The 13007-nt window shown below is 36.6% G+C and overlaps 1 protein-coding gene across 4 annotated transcripts in view; it reads left to right on the top strand.

The window, feature by feature from the left end:
- Window positions 1–11832, top strand: part of LOC126758008 (protein folded gastrulation) — a 96853-nt gene extending 85021 nt beyond the window's left edge. For all 4 annotated transcript variants that reach the window (XM_050471979.1, XM_050471981.1, XM_050471980.1 and 1 more), the window contains one exon: window positions 1418–11832. In XM_050471979.1, coding sequence (XP_050327936.1) covers window positions 1580–5092 — 3513 coding nt within the window. In that variant the 5' untranslated portion in view covers window positions 1418–1579 and the 3' untranslated portion in view covers window positions 5093–11832. The remainder of the gene's footprint in view (window positions 1–1417) is intronic.
- Window positions 11833–13007: the final 1175 nt, after the last annotated feature.

A 13007-nucleotide genomic window follows, 5' to 3' on the forward strand; every position in this document is an offset into this window, starting at 1 on the left:
AGAAAATGCTTTTTAAAGCAATTTACTGTAATAATTTTCTTCATCAGCTAATTTAGCAATTAGTAATCAATTAAGACTTCAATTCATGTCGAAGAACATACATAAATATGTATATCTGCAATAAAAAATGCTTCTTAAAGCAATTCATGAAAATATTTTGGATCATCAGCTAATTGAGTAATTAGTACGCAATTAAGACCTTAATTGGTATCGACAAACATACATATGTATACATATATGAAATAAAAGAGCTTCTAACATTGCATTAATTTTCATCGTCAGTTAATTGTTCAATTAGTACGCAATTAAGACCTTAATTTATATCGTTGAACATACATATTTCAGCAATAAAGTGCATCTTACAACCATTCATTATAATTTTTTTGATTATCAGCTAATTGAGCGCTTAATTATGACAATTAATTGATATCGATAAGTGCCATTGTGGATATTGTAAGCAAAAATTTTACTTTATTTCTGTAATTTTGGATTTATAAAGCTACATATAGGTTAGCTTTGCGAAAATACGTGAAACAACAGCTTAATTGAGTCAATTAATAAGTTATCTGAAATAATTAGTACTAATTGACTCAATTAAGCTGCTGTTTGAACTTTAAGATTGATATATGCGAAAATACTTGAAACAACAGCTTAATTGAGTTTAATTATCAAGTCATATACAATAATTAATACTAATTGACTCAATTAAGCTGATGTTTCAAGAATTGTCGCACATAATCGCATTGTAATCTATTTATTTGCAAAAATGCTTAAAACAGCAACTTAATTGACTTAATTAGTATTAACTCTTTTAGTTAACTTTTTAATTGACTCAATTAAGGTGATATTCATAATTTCGCTGACTAAATTCAGGGCTATTTAAAGATACTCGTGCGATTGATATGTATGTTTAATGAAAACATATCAATATTAATTTTTGGTGCATAATTTATAGGTTTATTTTTCTATTTATTATCTAATATCTGCTAAAAGTGTATAATTTTTCTAAGCAAACTTCAAACAGATCTATCAGATATTAATTTTGAAATATATATGGAAATATTTTTGTCCAAGAAATAAGATAAAAATGAGTACATTCAAGGGACCAGCGCCAATAAACCTACACCGAAAGTATTGAAGAATTTAGCGCAATTAGAAGGGCAATTGTCTTCATTAACGCCAGCAATATGCATTAATTTATATAACTTAGTTCAACTGTTAGGTTCTATAATAAAATTACTGATTTAGAATACCTGTTAATGCCATATAAGCCACGTTTATACAAGAATGTAAGCTCCACCTTTAAGTTAGCGTCAAATTAAAGTTTCCATCGAGTAAATTAAATTGCAATAAAGCAAATGACTGCTATAATTAATGCCATACTAACTGCTACCAATTTTGTCTTTTACAATTGCAGATCAAGCTACTTTCAAGAAACAACTTTAACAAGAACAACAACAACAACATATAAGCCGTTTCAACGAGTTTGCGACGCTGCCGCAATATATGAAATATTTAAATGAGCTGCAACAACAACGGCGTGCAGTTATAGCGACACCGCAGCTAACGAACACATGCCATGATCACCAGAATACAAGCAATAGCAAGCAGAGTAATAACAACAACACCTACATGTAACGGATCTAAGTCAAGAGCAATGCAACATCACACGAAAACAGCAAATTCAACGACCATAACAACAACGACAACAATAGCTGGTCAGATGCAGAAACACATGACAACAAACACGCTGGACGCTACGACGATGATAGCGGCAACGGCGACGATGAGGGCAAGGCGCGCTGCAACAACATGGCGACGTTGTAGCATGGCCGCTTTGCAGGTGTTAGTGCTTGTGTGCGCCTTGCCACCGCCCTTGCAACCGTTGCGCTTGTCGACGCAGCGCTGGGCGGGCGCCGTCGAGGCGTTGCCGATTACGTCGAAGCCCATCGAGGGCACCGCTGAAAATCTGGCCTGGCAGGAGTGGCTCATGTTGCCAGCCGAACAGAAGCAGTTGGAGAAATCGCGTAAAGTCACACCGAAATCGATATTTTCGCTGCCGTTTCGCGACTGTCCGCCCGGCCATCAGCTCTTCCAGTCACGCTGCATACCAACCGTGAACATCAATCAGAGCGACTTGCTGACACAGCAGGTGTTGGGCTTGTTCGGCGGCAGCAATGCGGGCGCAGCGGGAGCCGACACAGCATACGAAATCGATTACGGTGACGAGGAGTACGATTTGGGTTTGGGTGAAGGTGAACCGGTGATGATGTACGAAACGCCGCCGCAGCCCTTCAACGGTGGCCTTGTTGTGGGCGCAAGCAACACACAGCAACCGCCGGCGCGTGATGAGCCGTTGAAATTCAATCTGTTTCAGCAAAAATTTCCAACCAACGATTATGAAGCGGATATAAGCACTGGCGCGATGGAGGGCAGCGGCGCCGCGCGACCATTGACTGAATTGCTGGCCGCGAATGGTTCGAAAGGCGAGCGCGCTGGCGTGGCCGGCAATGACAATGATGTTGGCGCAACACTTTTCAACTCAACACAGTTTTTGGATGCGGTACAAGGATTTTTTCAGCGCAATGTTGCAACGGCGCAGAGCGATAGCAATGCAACAATAGCCGCGGAGACCGGGAGTAATGCCAACATCACGGACCACAATACGCGCGCAGTGAATGGCAGTCAAGCGCTGGCTGATTTGTCTGCGGCCGACAGCAATGTGCCAGCATTCTCAGACGGCGATATCGATGCGATTATATTGCCAGCCGTGGGCGCAGGCACCACTGCGAAAACGATTGGTGGTTATGCTGGTGGCGACCTTGAACCGCAGCGCATATCACTGTTCAAGGATGACAGCAGTGTACACCTGGTTACAACGGTAATTGCGCAGGCAGCCAGTGTTGACCGCGCAGGTGGCGCGGAGGAGGACGCAGTGGCGGGCGATTTGGTGGCAGCGGCGCAACAACAAGAGAACAGCATAGCGCACTTTTTACGCGCCGATGCACTCTTGCCCTTGAGCAGTGTAGCGCCTTACATTACCACAACAACAACAACTACGGCAACAACGCCATATACACATGATGCCGGTCATGCACCAAAAACGTCGTCAATGAGCGCCAAAGATGAGCACCCACGCAGCGTGACGGCGCTAAAGGCGTCGACGGCAGCAAACGATACCGACGCACAGGAGACGAGTTTTATAACCACAACCGAGCCCGAGGGCACTACAAACTTTCAAATCGACGAAACTACCGTGATAGAGGCGCAAGATGCTGACGCCGTGGCCGCGGAGAGTAACCTCTCGCTTTTGCAGACCATTGCACAGCAACAACAATTGGAGCTTGAAAAATCGAAAGCTACGGCTGTTGAAGATGTGCCGTCAACCACGCTGGTGACGGGCACAGTCGAAGATGAGACGACAGTTGCTGGCGACAAGACAACAACGCAAACTGAGACAATAATTAACGAAACAACAACAACAACAACACTACAAAATGCGTCCGAAGAGAGCGCAGAAACAGCAGATACGACCGTACAACCGTTACCCAGTGCAGATGTAGTGTCAGGCGCAACAACGACGCCGCAAGCAAACTCAGCTAGCACATACCGGTTTCGCCACACCCCTACCGTCGCCACCGCAGCCGTTACTCCCATCCAGTTACCTGCGCGCAGCAACGCTGCGGATAAACAAGTCCCCAGTCTTGTCACCACAGTTGTACCGCAGACCGTGGAGATACTTGCGGGTGAGGAGGCGACGACGCGTGTCAGCGCCGACAGCGCGCTGGTGAATGATGTGCCGAGGAGTGGCAACAACACCGACAATGACGATTTGGTGAATGTTGTCGCCGCCAGCATCAACAGCGACACCGATAATGACAGCAATAAGTATAAAAATGTCGCGGCGCACAATCACAATCGGCCTGCGGAGGCCGCGTCAGTGACGCGCGACGTAAATATCGCGCAAGAATTGCGGATGATTAATGAATTGGTGAAGGGCAATCGACAGGCGAGCGCGACAAAAATAGCAGCTACAAAGACAACAGAAACTGCAGCAACAGCAACAACAATACAAAGTACAACCATTTCAACGCCGCCAAGCGCAAAAGCGCCTGTTGAGGAGGAGCAGAAAGCCGCAAGCGCGGCAGATTATGATCAGCATGGCAGCGCGAGTGGCGCGGAAGCGGTTGAGCTGGGTGAAGACGTTGACGCGACGACTACAACAGCAGCAGAAACAGCTACACAAGTGGCTGATGCGTCCGCATTGAACGAGTCTTCGTTGCCTGCGGAGAGCAGTAGCGAAACCGTTGCAACAACAACAATGCCAGAAACCGCACAATTACTCTCGTTGACTAAAATGGAAAGTGCAAATCAAAGTGCCGAGTCTGCCACAGCAGAAAACGCGCCACTTAGCGAATCGTCAAGCAAGAAGCGCGCCGGAGTCGAGACTCATACGAGCGCAGAACCCGACTTTGAGACCGAGGCCACGGCAACAGACACAGAATTTATGGCCGCTACAACGCTTTGGTCGCGGATTATGCCCATCTTTGGGTTTGGTGGCAGCACCGTCGTTGCAGAAGCAAATGCACCGGCAGTAACCACGCCAACAACAACAACAACCACAACAACAGAGGTCGCGGAGCACACACCAGTCGGTAGTATTAGTAGTAATAGTAGCAGTATCAGAAGTAGTAGTAAAAGTAAAAATAGTTTAAGTGAAAAAAGTAGCATTATGGAGAAAAACAACAATAACAACAATATAATTAATAACCAAAAGAGCGATTTCGATACGCCCAGTCGTCGGAATAGCAAAATTATACGAATCGATCATTTTAGTGATAATAGCGTAGCGGCAGCAACAGCAGCAACAACAACAAACACACTTGAAGATACAGCAGCTACAATAACAAAAACAACAGATGACTTCGTCATTGTGCCAGAAGAGCACGAACCCATGGAGCAGTCGGCCTACTGGTGGTTGCCCGCCAATTGGCGTCTCAATCGCGGCACGACGACCGAAGAGCAACCGCTGCTCTTTCGCTTGTGGTCCGCCTTTCCCGAAAGCCAAATGAAAACCAAAGTTAGAACATAATAATCCCAGTTTGTTGCTTCCCACAGCAATGTCCACTCGTATGGCATGTCTCGCATGCACGTACGAAACGAAGGAGATTGTGGGTAAGGAAATTGGCGCAAAGTATTGGGTTTAGTCAAATTTTTAAATGCTTCGGAGCTTTAAAAGCTGCCGAAAATTGGAGTCGTGAGAAATCGGGCCAAGCTGACATTAAATGGGGCGGGGTTAGTTTTTCCCAAGAGCACTCGTACAAATTACATACACAAACCGCTAGATAAACAACAACAATAACAAAGAGATAATTAACTTAACGCTTAGTGAAATAGAGACCAATGCAATGAACGTGAAAAAATAGAAAAATTTTTAATAGCTAAATACAGTTAAACTTGTAGTAGACAAATTTTACGAGCGCGCGCGGAGAGGGAATATTAGAAAAAGCATATGTACATATATGGGAAATAGGCAGCGCCAAAGAATGTGCGCAGAAGTTGGGAGATTCATTGTAGCGCAGAAAATGATAAAAAGTATGAAAGCTCAGACAAAAGCAAGCATGGGAGTTAGTCCGCACGAAGTGTCTGAAAGCTTTGTAGGTATGGCGGTAAAACATTTGTTCATTACTTAAATTCAAAGTACATTTGCGAACCACGCTTCTCTGGCACTCTAGCGCAAGTAAAAGTTCAAAAAGCGCTTTGGGATGTGCCTGCGAAAAGTGTAAGCTCTAAGATTACGTAATTTACAGATTGCGTGGTGTGCAACACTTTAAGTAAACGTTAAAAGCTTATGTTTACTCAAAATTCATTTAAAATCATAAAATTCTGTAGAAAAATTAAAAGCTTTCATTACATAATTGGCAGCTGGAGTAATAGTGAAAGCTGCTAAAAGCGCTTCGCACTTTTTGTGTGAAAATTTAAGCGCTTCAAATGATTGTTGTGCAATGACTGGCAAATTTTTGAACCATCGTGGGAAAGCTTCATTAAAATATGGGAGCTTTACTTAAACATGAAAGCTCCCATTTACAAAGTTTTATTGTTTTTGGGAAATGCCTCTTTAAAGTGTAGAAACACAAATAGGCGTAGTAAAACTTTACGCAAACTAAAAGAGCTTAAAGCTACTAACGTAACAGAGCTTTCTACGCACTTTATTCAGATTACTAAAAGATTTTTTATATGAAAAATTAGTTTCATCAACACCAAAGTTGCCGTTGCCGTTGCCACGCAAATGTCGGAATTGTGAAATTCGCGCTAAAGTCGAGCTTGTCGGATAAGCCTGAAAGCAGGAATGATAAAAGTAGTAAGCAGAAAAGGAACTACGCAAAATATGTATTGCCATTAAACAAAAACAAAAAAAAATATTAAAAAAAAAATAATTGTGCTGATTTTCTCTTGTATGTATTAAATATTAAGCCATTGTTGCTGTTGTTATTGTATTGTTTTTGTTGCTGCTGTTATATAGATTTTCGTTTTACATTACATATACTACAACACACACATATAATAAAATTAATAACTCATTAAAAATATCCCCTTTGTATTTGTTGTATTAAATATAAGTAACGTACATAGTACCTAACAGTGTTATTGTTGTTGTTGCTGCTGCTGCTGCTATGGTTTCACGAGTAGTTAAGCTCACACATACAATTTTAAGTACACACATACAACAACAACATGCATACAAGAACAAAATAAAATATAACGGTTTTTTATGAAACTGCACGCATTTCGTATGAGGTCATTCGCCGTTTTGCCTGGCTCCGAAATTATTTCAGAAAATTTCCAAATGATTTAAAGATCGTAAAACACTTACGAAAACAATATGTGAATCATATTATGTGTTTCTGCCATGCAAATTTGTATGCAAGTACTTTTATGTGTATGTATTTATATTTATTGATATTAGGGTGGTACTAAAAAATTTTAAATTAGTGATATTTTGCAATATCTAATCCCTAACCTGTAATATTGGCGTTATTATATTAACATTTTGTTCCTAATCGGAGGGGATTAAGGTCGGTACACCGCAGAGGTATCATAGTTAACATTTTCTCTGGAGGCCCAAAAACTTTTTTGTCATTTATTGGGCTGCCGAAGTGTACCACATTTTAATTTAAACTTACATTACATTAGGGTGAACTTAAAAAATTATAGAAATTCACCTGAAAATGTTTATCAACATATAAGGACTACCCTAATATGTATATAAATTTTTTCATCTTGTAAAAGAGCTTAACGATGTCAGCTAGGGGTGAGCTTTAAAAATTACAGAAATTTACGTAAACTGTTGCTTTTTGTGGATCAAGAGACCACCCTAATTTCTATAACTGTAATAATTCATGTTGAGAGGGGATTAACTAAGGCAAATAAATGTGAAATTTTACAAATCACAAAAATTTATGTAAAATATTTTTTCCACATATACTTAAGGACCACCCTAATTTATTTATTTATTAATTTTTCATAAAGACTAAACGATGTTTCGTAAGGATGAGCTTTCAAAAATCACAGAAATTTACGTAAATAGCGTTTTTTCTAGATTTATTGACTACTTTAATATGTATAACTGTTTTTTTCTAAAATAAGGGACCACCCTAATTAATATAACTGTGATTATACATATTGTACAAGACTTTATTGCGCAGAATTCTCCGCATTCCGATTTAAAAATAATGTTTCACATATTAGAACCACCCTAATATGTGTTCAATTTTGTGAATTTCACAATAATCAAAGTCCAAAAACCACAATCAAAGTCAAAATGTCCCAAAATCTTCCAACATCTTTTTAAATTGTTTCTTCCGTATTTAAGTACGCCCCTAATATACATAAGATAGGCTTGTGCTCATGTACCAGGCATTTAAAATGCCGAAAGCCAGCATCAATTCGCTTATTACACATACACCCACACCCACAGCACATATGTATACTTGATTGCCTGCGTGTATTTCCTTGTTTTGCGTTCTTTATCAATAATCGTTGCCTGCGCGACAGTGACACAAAACGGCGAATGCCATTGCAATATTTACCAAATGTGATGTAATGCAAAGAATAAGCGAAAATTTATTTGTGTTAAGTAAACACATGTGTTTTTTTAATTTTAAATGAAAATAAATAATTTTTTTATGTAATTATTTATACAATTTACTATGTAAGTTTGTATGTATTAATTTTAAGTGAATATCTATATATATTATATACTTGTACATTTATCTAACTAGCATTATAAGATCTATTATGTATTATAACAATATTCTGTGTATAAAAATAACTGTAAATGTCAAGTTTTAAGCGATATTTCTATAACTAAGTAGCAAACAACACAATTAAGTCCAACATTTAGCTTGTGCCCGAACTATTTTTATTTTTGTGTAAATCTAATAAGCCCTTAAAATGTGTGTATATATCAACTAATAATTCAAAATGGCCCGATTCAATGGGAAAACTCGGCGTATTTGTATGTGTAAGAGCTACGAAAGTTGTACTAAAGTAATATTTATTAAGCGGAAATACGCAGCATTTAAGTCAGTCCAATATAACTGTTATCTATGAAAATATGTGTGTAGATTATTTTATTGCATGATACATCACAATTTGTTAAAAAATAATAATAATAATGGCAAAAAAATCATTGCAATTACAATGAGAGCTTACAAACTTTATTAAGCGAGTTTTCGAAACTTAACCGAGAGGCAATTCCTATATTGATTAGGATTATACCACTTCTTCTTCTTAATTGGCGTAAACACCGCTTAGGCGATTATAGCCGAGTTAACAACAGCGCGCCAGTCGTTTTATGTTATACCACTAGGAACATGTTTTATGTGGCTTAGCAAGTCCAACAACCTAAAGTGATGATGAATAAACTTCAAACTCATAAACCAAATAAAGTAAAATTTTGATTTAAGGCGGGAGCTTTGAAGAAACTGAAAGCGAAAAAATAAGAAATTAAAATAAAAGCTTAAATCAAAACATACATCAATATGAAAGCCTTAAATAATGTCGGAGCTTTAAGTGCAAGTTTAGAAGAAAGTGAAAGCTTTTCGGCTTAATAATGTCGGAGGTTTAAGTGAAAGCCTAGAAGAAAGTGAAAACTTCTCAGAATTAAAATTTAAGCTTTAAATAATTTCAGAGCTTTATGTTAAAGTTGAGAAAAAAATAAAAGCTCAAACAATAGAGAAAACTTTAAACATTTTTAAGGCTTTAAACAAAGTTTAACCGTACAACAAAGCAGAAGTTCAAAATAAGGCTTTTATGAATGTTGCCAACAAAACGAAAAATTTTTAAAAATTTTAAAGCCTTGTCAAAGCCAAAATAACAAACATAATAAAAGTGTTAAAAATGGCAGATTAAACCCAAAGCTTTTAAAAGTTGAAAAAATTACCGATAAAAGCTAAAACGTTTACAAGGTTGACAAAAACACTAAGAAAGTGAAAGCTTAGATCAAAGCGCGAACATTAAACCAAGAAAAACTGTAAAAGAAAAGTTCGAATTTGAAATAAGGCTAATGTTAACAAATGTTGGAAACAAAGTGGAAGCTTTGGAAAAACGAAAGCTTATTTAGAGCTTTTGGTTAAATGTAAGTTTATGCAAAGCGAGATCTTTAGACAACACGACAAGATGAAAGCTTTGGTAATGTGAAAGCTTTGATGAAGTGAAAGCTTATGTAGGCGAAAATTTTTGACAAATTTAAATTGGGCTTTTAAACGTCATATGTTAAAATGAAGCCTCAAAAATAAAGGAAAAGCTTGACACAAAATTATATACTTAATAGAGTGAGAGCTTAAAGGAAAATGAAAAAAAGGAAACTTGTACCAAAGTGCTTGTCTCTAATAAGTCAACAACTCAAAGTATATACGAGACAGTCGAGACAATGTAAAAGCTTAGAACGTGCTTATACTTTTTTAATAACTCTCTCACGCTCTTTAGACATAAGAGAGTAAGTTATTGATTTTTCTACTAAAAGTGAAAGATGATTCTTAAAAAAGTATCGTTATTTCTAGGAAGTTTTATCCATTTGCAGGTCAGAAAAAATCGTATTTTTTTATGAATATTTTTTCAAGAGTCATTTTATTTCATAATTTAATAAAAATAATGTACATTTACAGAATTTATTGTTCTTTAAAATTCAGTGATTCTTTTTGAAAAGTTTGGGAGCACTTTGATGCCATAACCGATCTCTAAGAGGACCTACGAAAAAAATAAAAAGGTGCCTGGCCGTGAGGCAGAATTTTTTGCTTAAAATTATCTGGAGAAATATTTATTTATATTTATAAATGTGACTTTAACCCAACTTTAGTGTTGAGCTGTTTATTCGAAGTGACTGAAAGTATAACCGATTCTTAAAGCAGCGTTTCAAAAAACTCTCTTTTAAAGCTTAATCGGCTAAGTTAAAAAAAAATCATAGTCATATCTTCGAAACTTTTTGCCGTATCAAAAACATTTTTGATTTTTTTTTTCAAATATATTTCCATGCGATATGTAAAGATATGAATATTAATCGATTTTTTGAAAATGACAAGTGGATATAACCTCTTCATACTTCCTGACTTTTTTCTGCCTCCAATTATTATGACAATTTTTTTCCGAAAATTTAAAATTGGTTAATATATTCTACAGTAAATATATTAAATTTAATTTCTTACAATTTATATAAAAAGAGAAGCTTTCAATTTTACTTTAGTATGCATATTAGAGAGAAATTGAAGTCATGCGACTTGAGAATATGAACCAGACCAGTTTAATATTCAATTTTGTGCAATATTTAACTTAACATAGTGCTAAAGAAGGGCAACCAACTGGGCTTATGCTGCGTTTGCACTCACCCGACAACTTTTAAAACTCAAATTTTCGACTAACCGAAGCTAGCTACAGCTTGCGAGTCGTTACAATTTAACCACGAAAGCAAAAATAGCGACACATACGAGTACCTGCACACACATACATATGTAAAAATAAATATACATACATACACAATATTGCAAATGTGTGTCTGGGTGTGAACAGCGCTTAACAGAGTTAATGAAGGCCAACAAATACTAAGACAATTTAGCTAGTTATGTTAATTTCGAATGCATTTTAGCGCATGCTAACGGTGATTTTCTGCATCACAACAATTTTTTAGTCAGCGAGGAATTTGCAATAAATATACAATTTCATATTTTTAGTAACAAAATGTAAAAATAAATTAATAAAACTAATATAACTGTTAATATAAAATATGCATAGCCATTTATTAAGCTAACGAATAAATAACTGCATAAGCCGGTAAATGCATGTGTGTAGCTTTAGAAAAAATACAAAATCAAATATGCAAGGTTGTGCAACAACTACAACAACCATACAATGCGGCGTTTATTGAAATTGTTAATGATGGTTTTGGCTTGAAATTTCAAACTTTTCAATTTCGAAAATTCCATTTATGCAAATTATTTGGTTGCAAGTAGAAATATTTTCAATTGTTCGACAATACTACTTAATAGCTTTTTATGCAACCGCTGCTATTTTCAATAAATCATCAGAAATCTAAATATATATATATATTTGTATGTGTATATGTGTATTTGTGTAAATAAAATAGTTTTGTAAGTTTTACTATAAATCACGAACTAACGGCGACGACATTGTAAACATTTGTGTGTTTGTGCGCCAAACGAGCAATAAATGGGCAAACGCTAATAACGTGTAACACAATATTTACAAAAACGAAAAGAATAAAACGTTGAAGAAATGTTTTTATTTATGAAAACAAAATTCGAAACTGTATAAAAATGCTGTTTTATTTAACAAAAGTGGAAAGCAATTAAATATTTGATTACAATCTGCCAACGCTTGGGTTTTGGTAGGCATGAATAAGCAGCAAAGCAACAAATACTGGCTTGTTTGTTTAATTTAAATTCACGATTTTCGTCGTACAATTTCAGTGCCAATTGCAGAAATATATTCAGTTGACTGAGAATTACAATTAAATATTTTTAGTTTTTTTGTAAAGGAAGCATGTTGCAAGAGATTATAATAGTCTGGTCCACCTAACGGTTTTTGGTAACATTTAAAACGAGTTGAGATGGTTAAGGCGTTATAAACTTTATTTTAGTTGGCACCGAATTAGATTTGGTCTTTATTTGTTCAAGAGAATTGCCGGCATGTAGTCATTACGACTGCGCCATATTAAGTCTACCTGGGAGTAAATTAAAGCATAACCGTTAGGGTGAGTCACAAAAAAACAAAAAAAATTTTTCACTTGGTACTCTGAAAACCCGATTCTAGGAATCCTTTAAGAAAATCCTCAAAGCATGACTGGGAGGCGCTCGCTATCGCAGTTTCCACTTTTTCCCATTATTAGATATAAAATGCATATTTCGATTCCAAGCATATGCTTGAAAAAATATCTCGTTTCAAAGATTGTGTAGAAAATTGAATACTCTACAAAATGGTTTCATAATTTTTCAATTAAGTTAAGAGGGTACATGGGGTAAAAATAGCCTTTTTTCAACATTTTTTTCTCATATAGAAATGAAATATGTATTTTATTAGAATTTTTCATTGTTACCAACATGCACTATTATTACAGAAATTCTGAAATTTTTGGAAAAAATAAAAATTTTAAACTCGGCCATTGCGATGCCACTTCCGGTGAACCCTTGGAAAAAAGACGCGCCCGCGTTGGCAGAATAATTCCTTACAAGTTCATCTAAAGGGACAAAATAGGTGTTTTAGGTAAAACCTTAACTTAAAACTTATACAAAGGAAAAAAAACTGAAAATAGGATTTTTGGCTGACAAAATTTCGCGTAATTTTTTTTACTATTAGTTGAAATCGAAAAAAAGTCCTCGTCGAAGTCTTTAAGAATTGTATCTCAAAGACCTGTGTAAAATTTCATGAAAATCGGTTTAGTAGTTCACGAGAAGTCTTGCCAAGCGACTTCAAAAACTAAGTTTCGAGCACAA

The sequence above is a fragment of the Bactrocera neohumeralis genome, chromosome 5 (genome assembly GCF_024586455.1).
Source record: "Bactrocera neohumeralis isolate Rockhampton chromosome 5, APGP_CSIRO_Bneo_wtdbg2-racon-allhic-juicebox.fasta_v2, whole genome shotgun sequence".
Lineage (NCBI taxonomy): Eukaryota > Metazoa > Arthropoda > Insecta > Diptera > Tephritidae > Bactrocera > Bactrocera neohumeralis.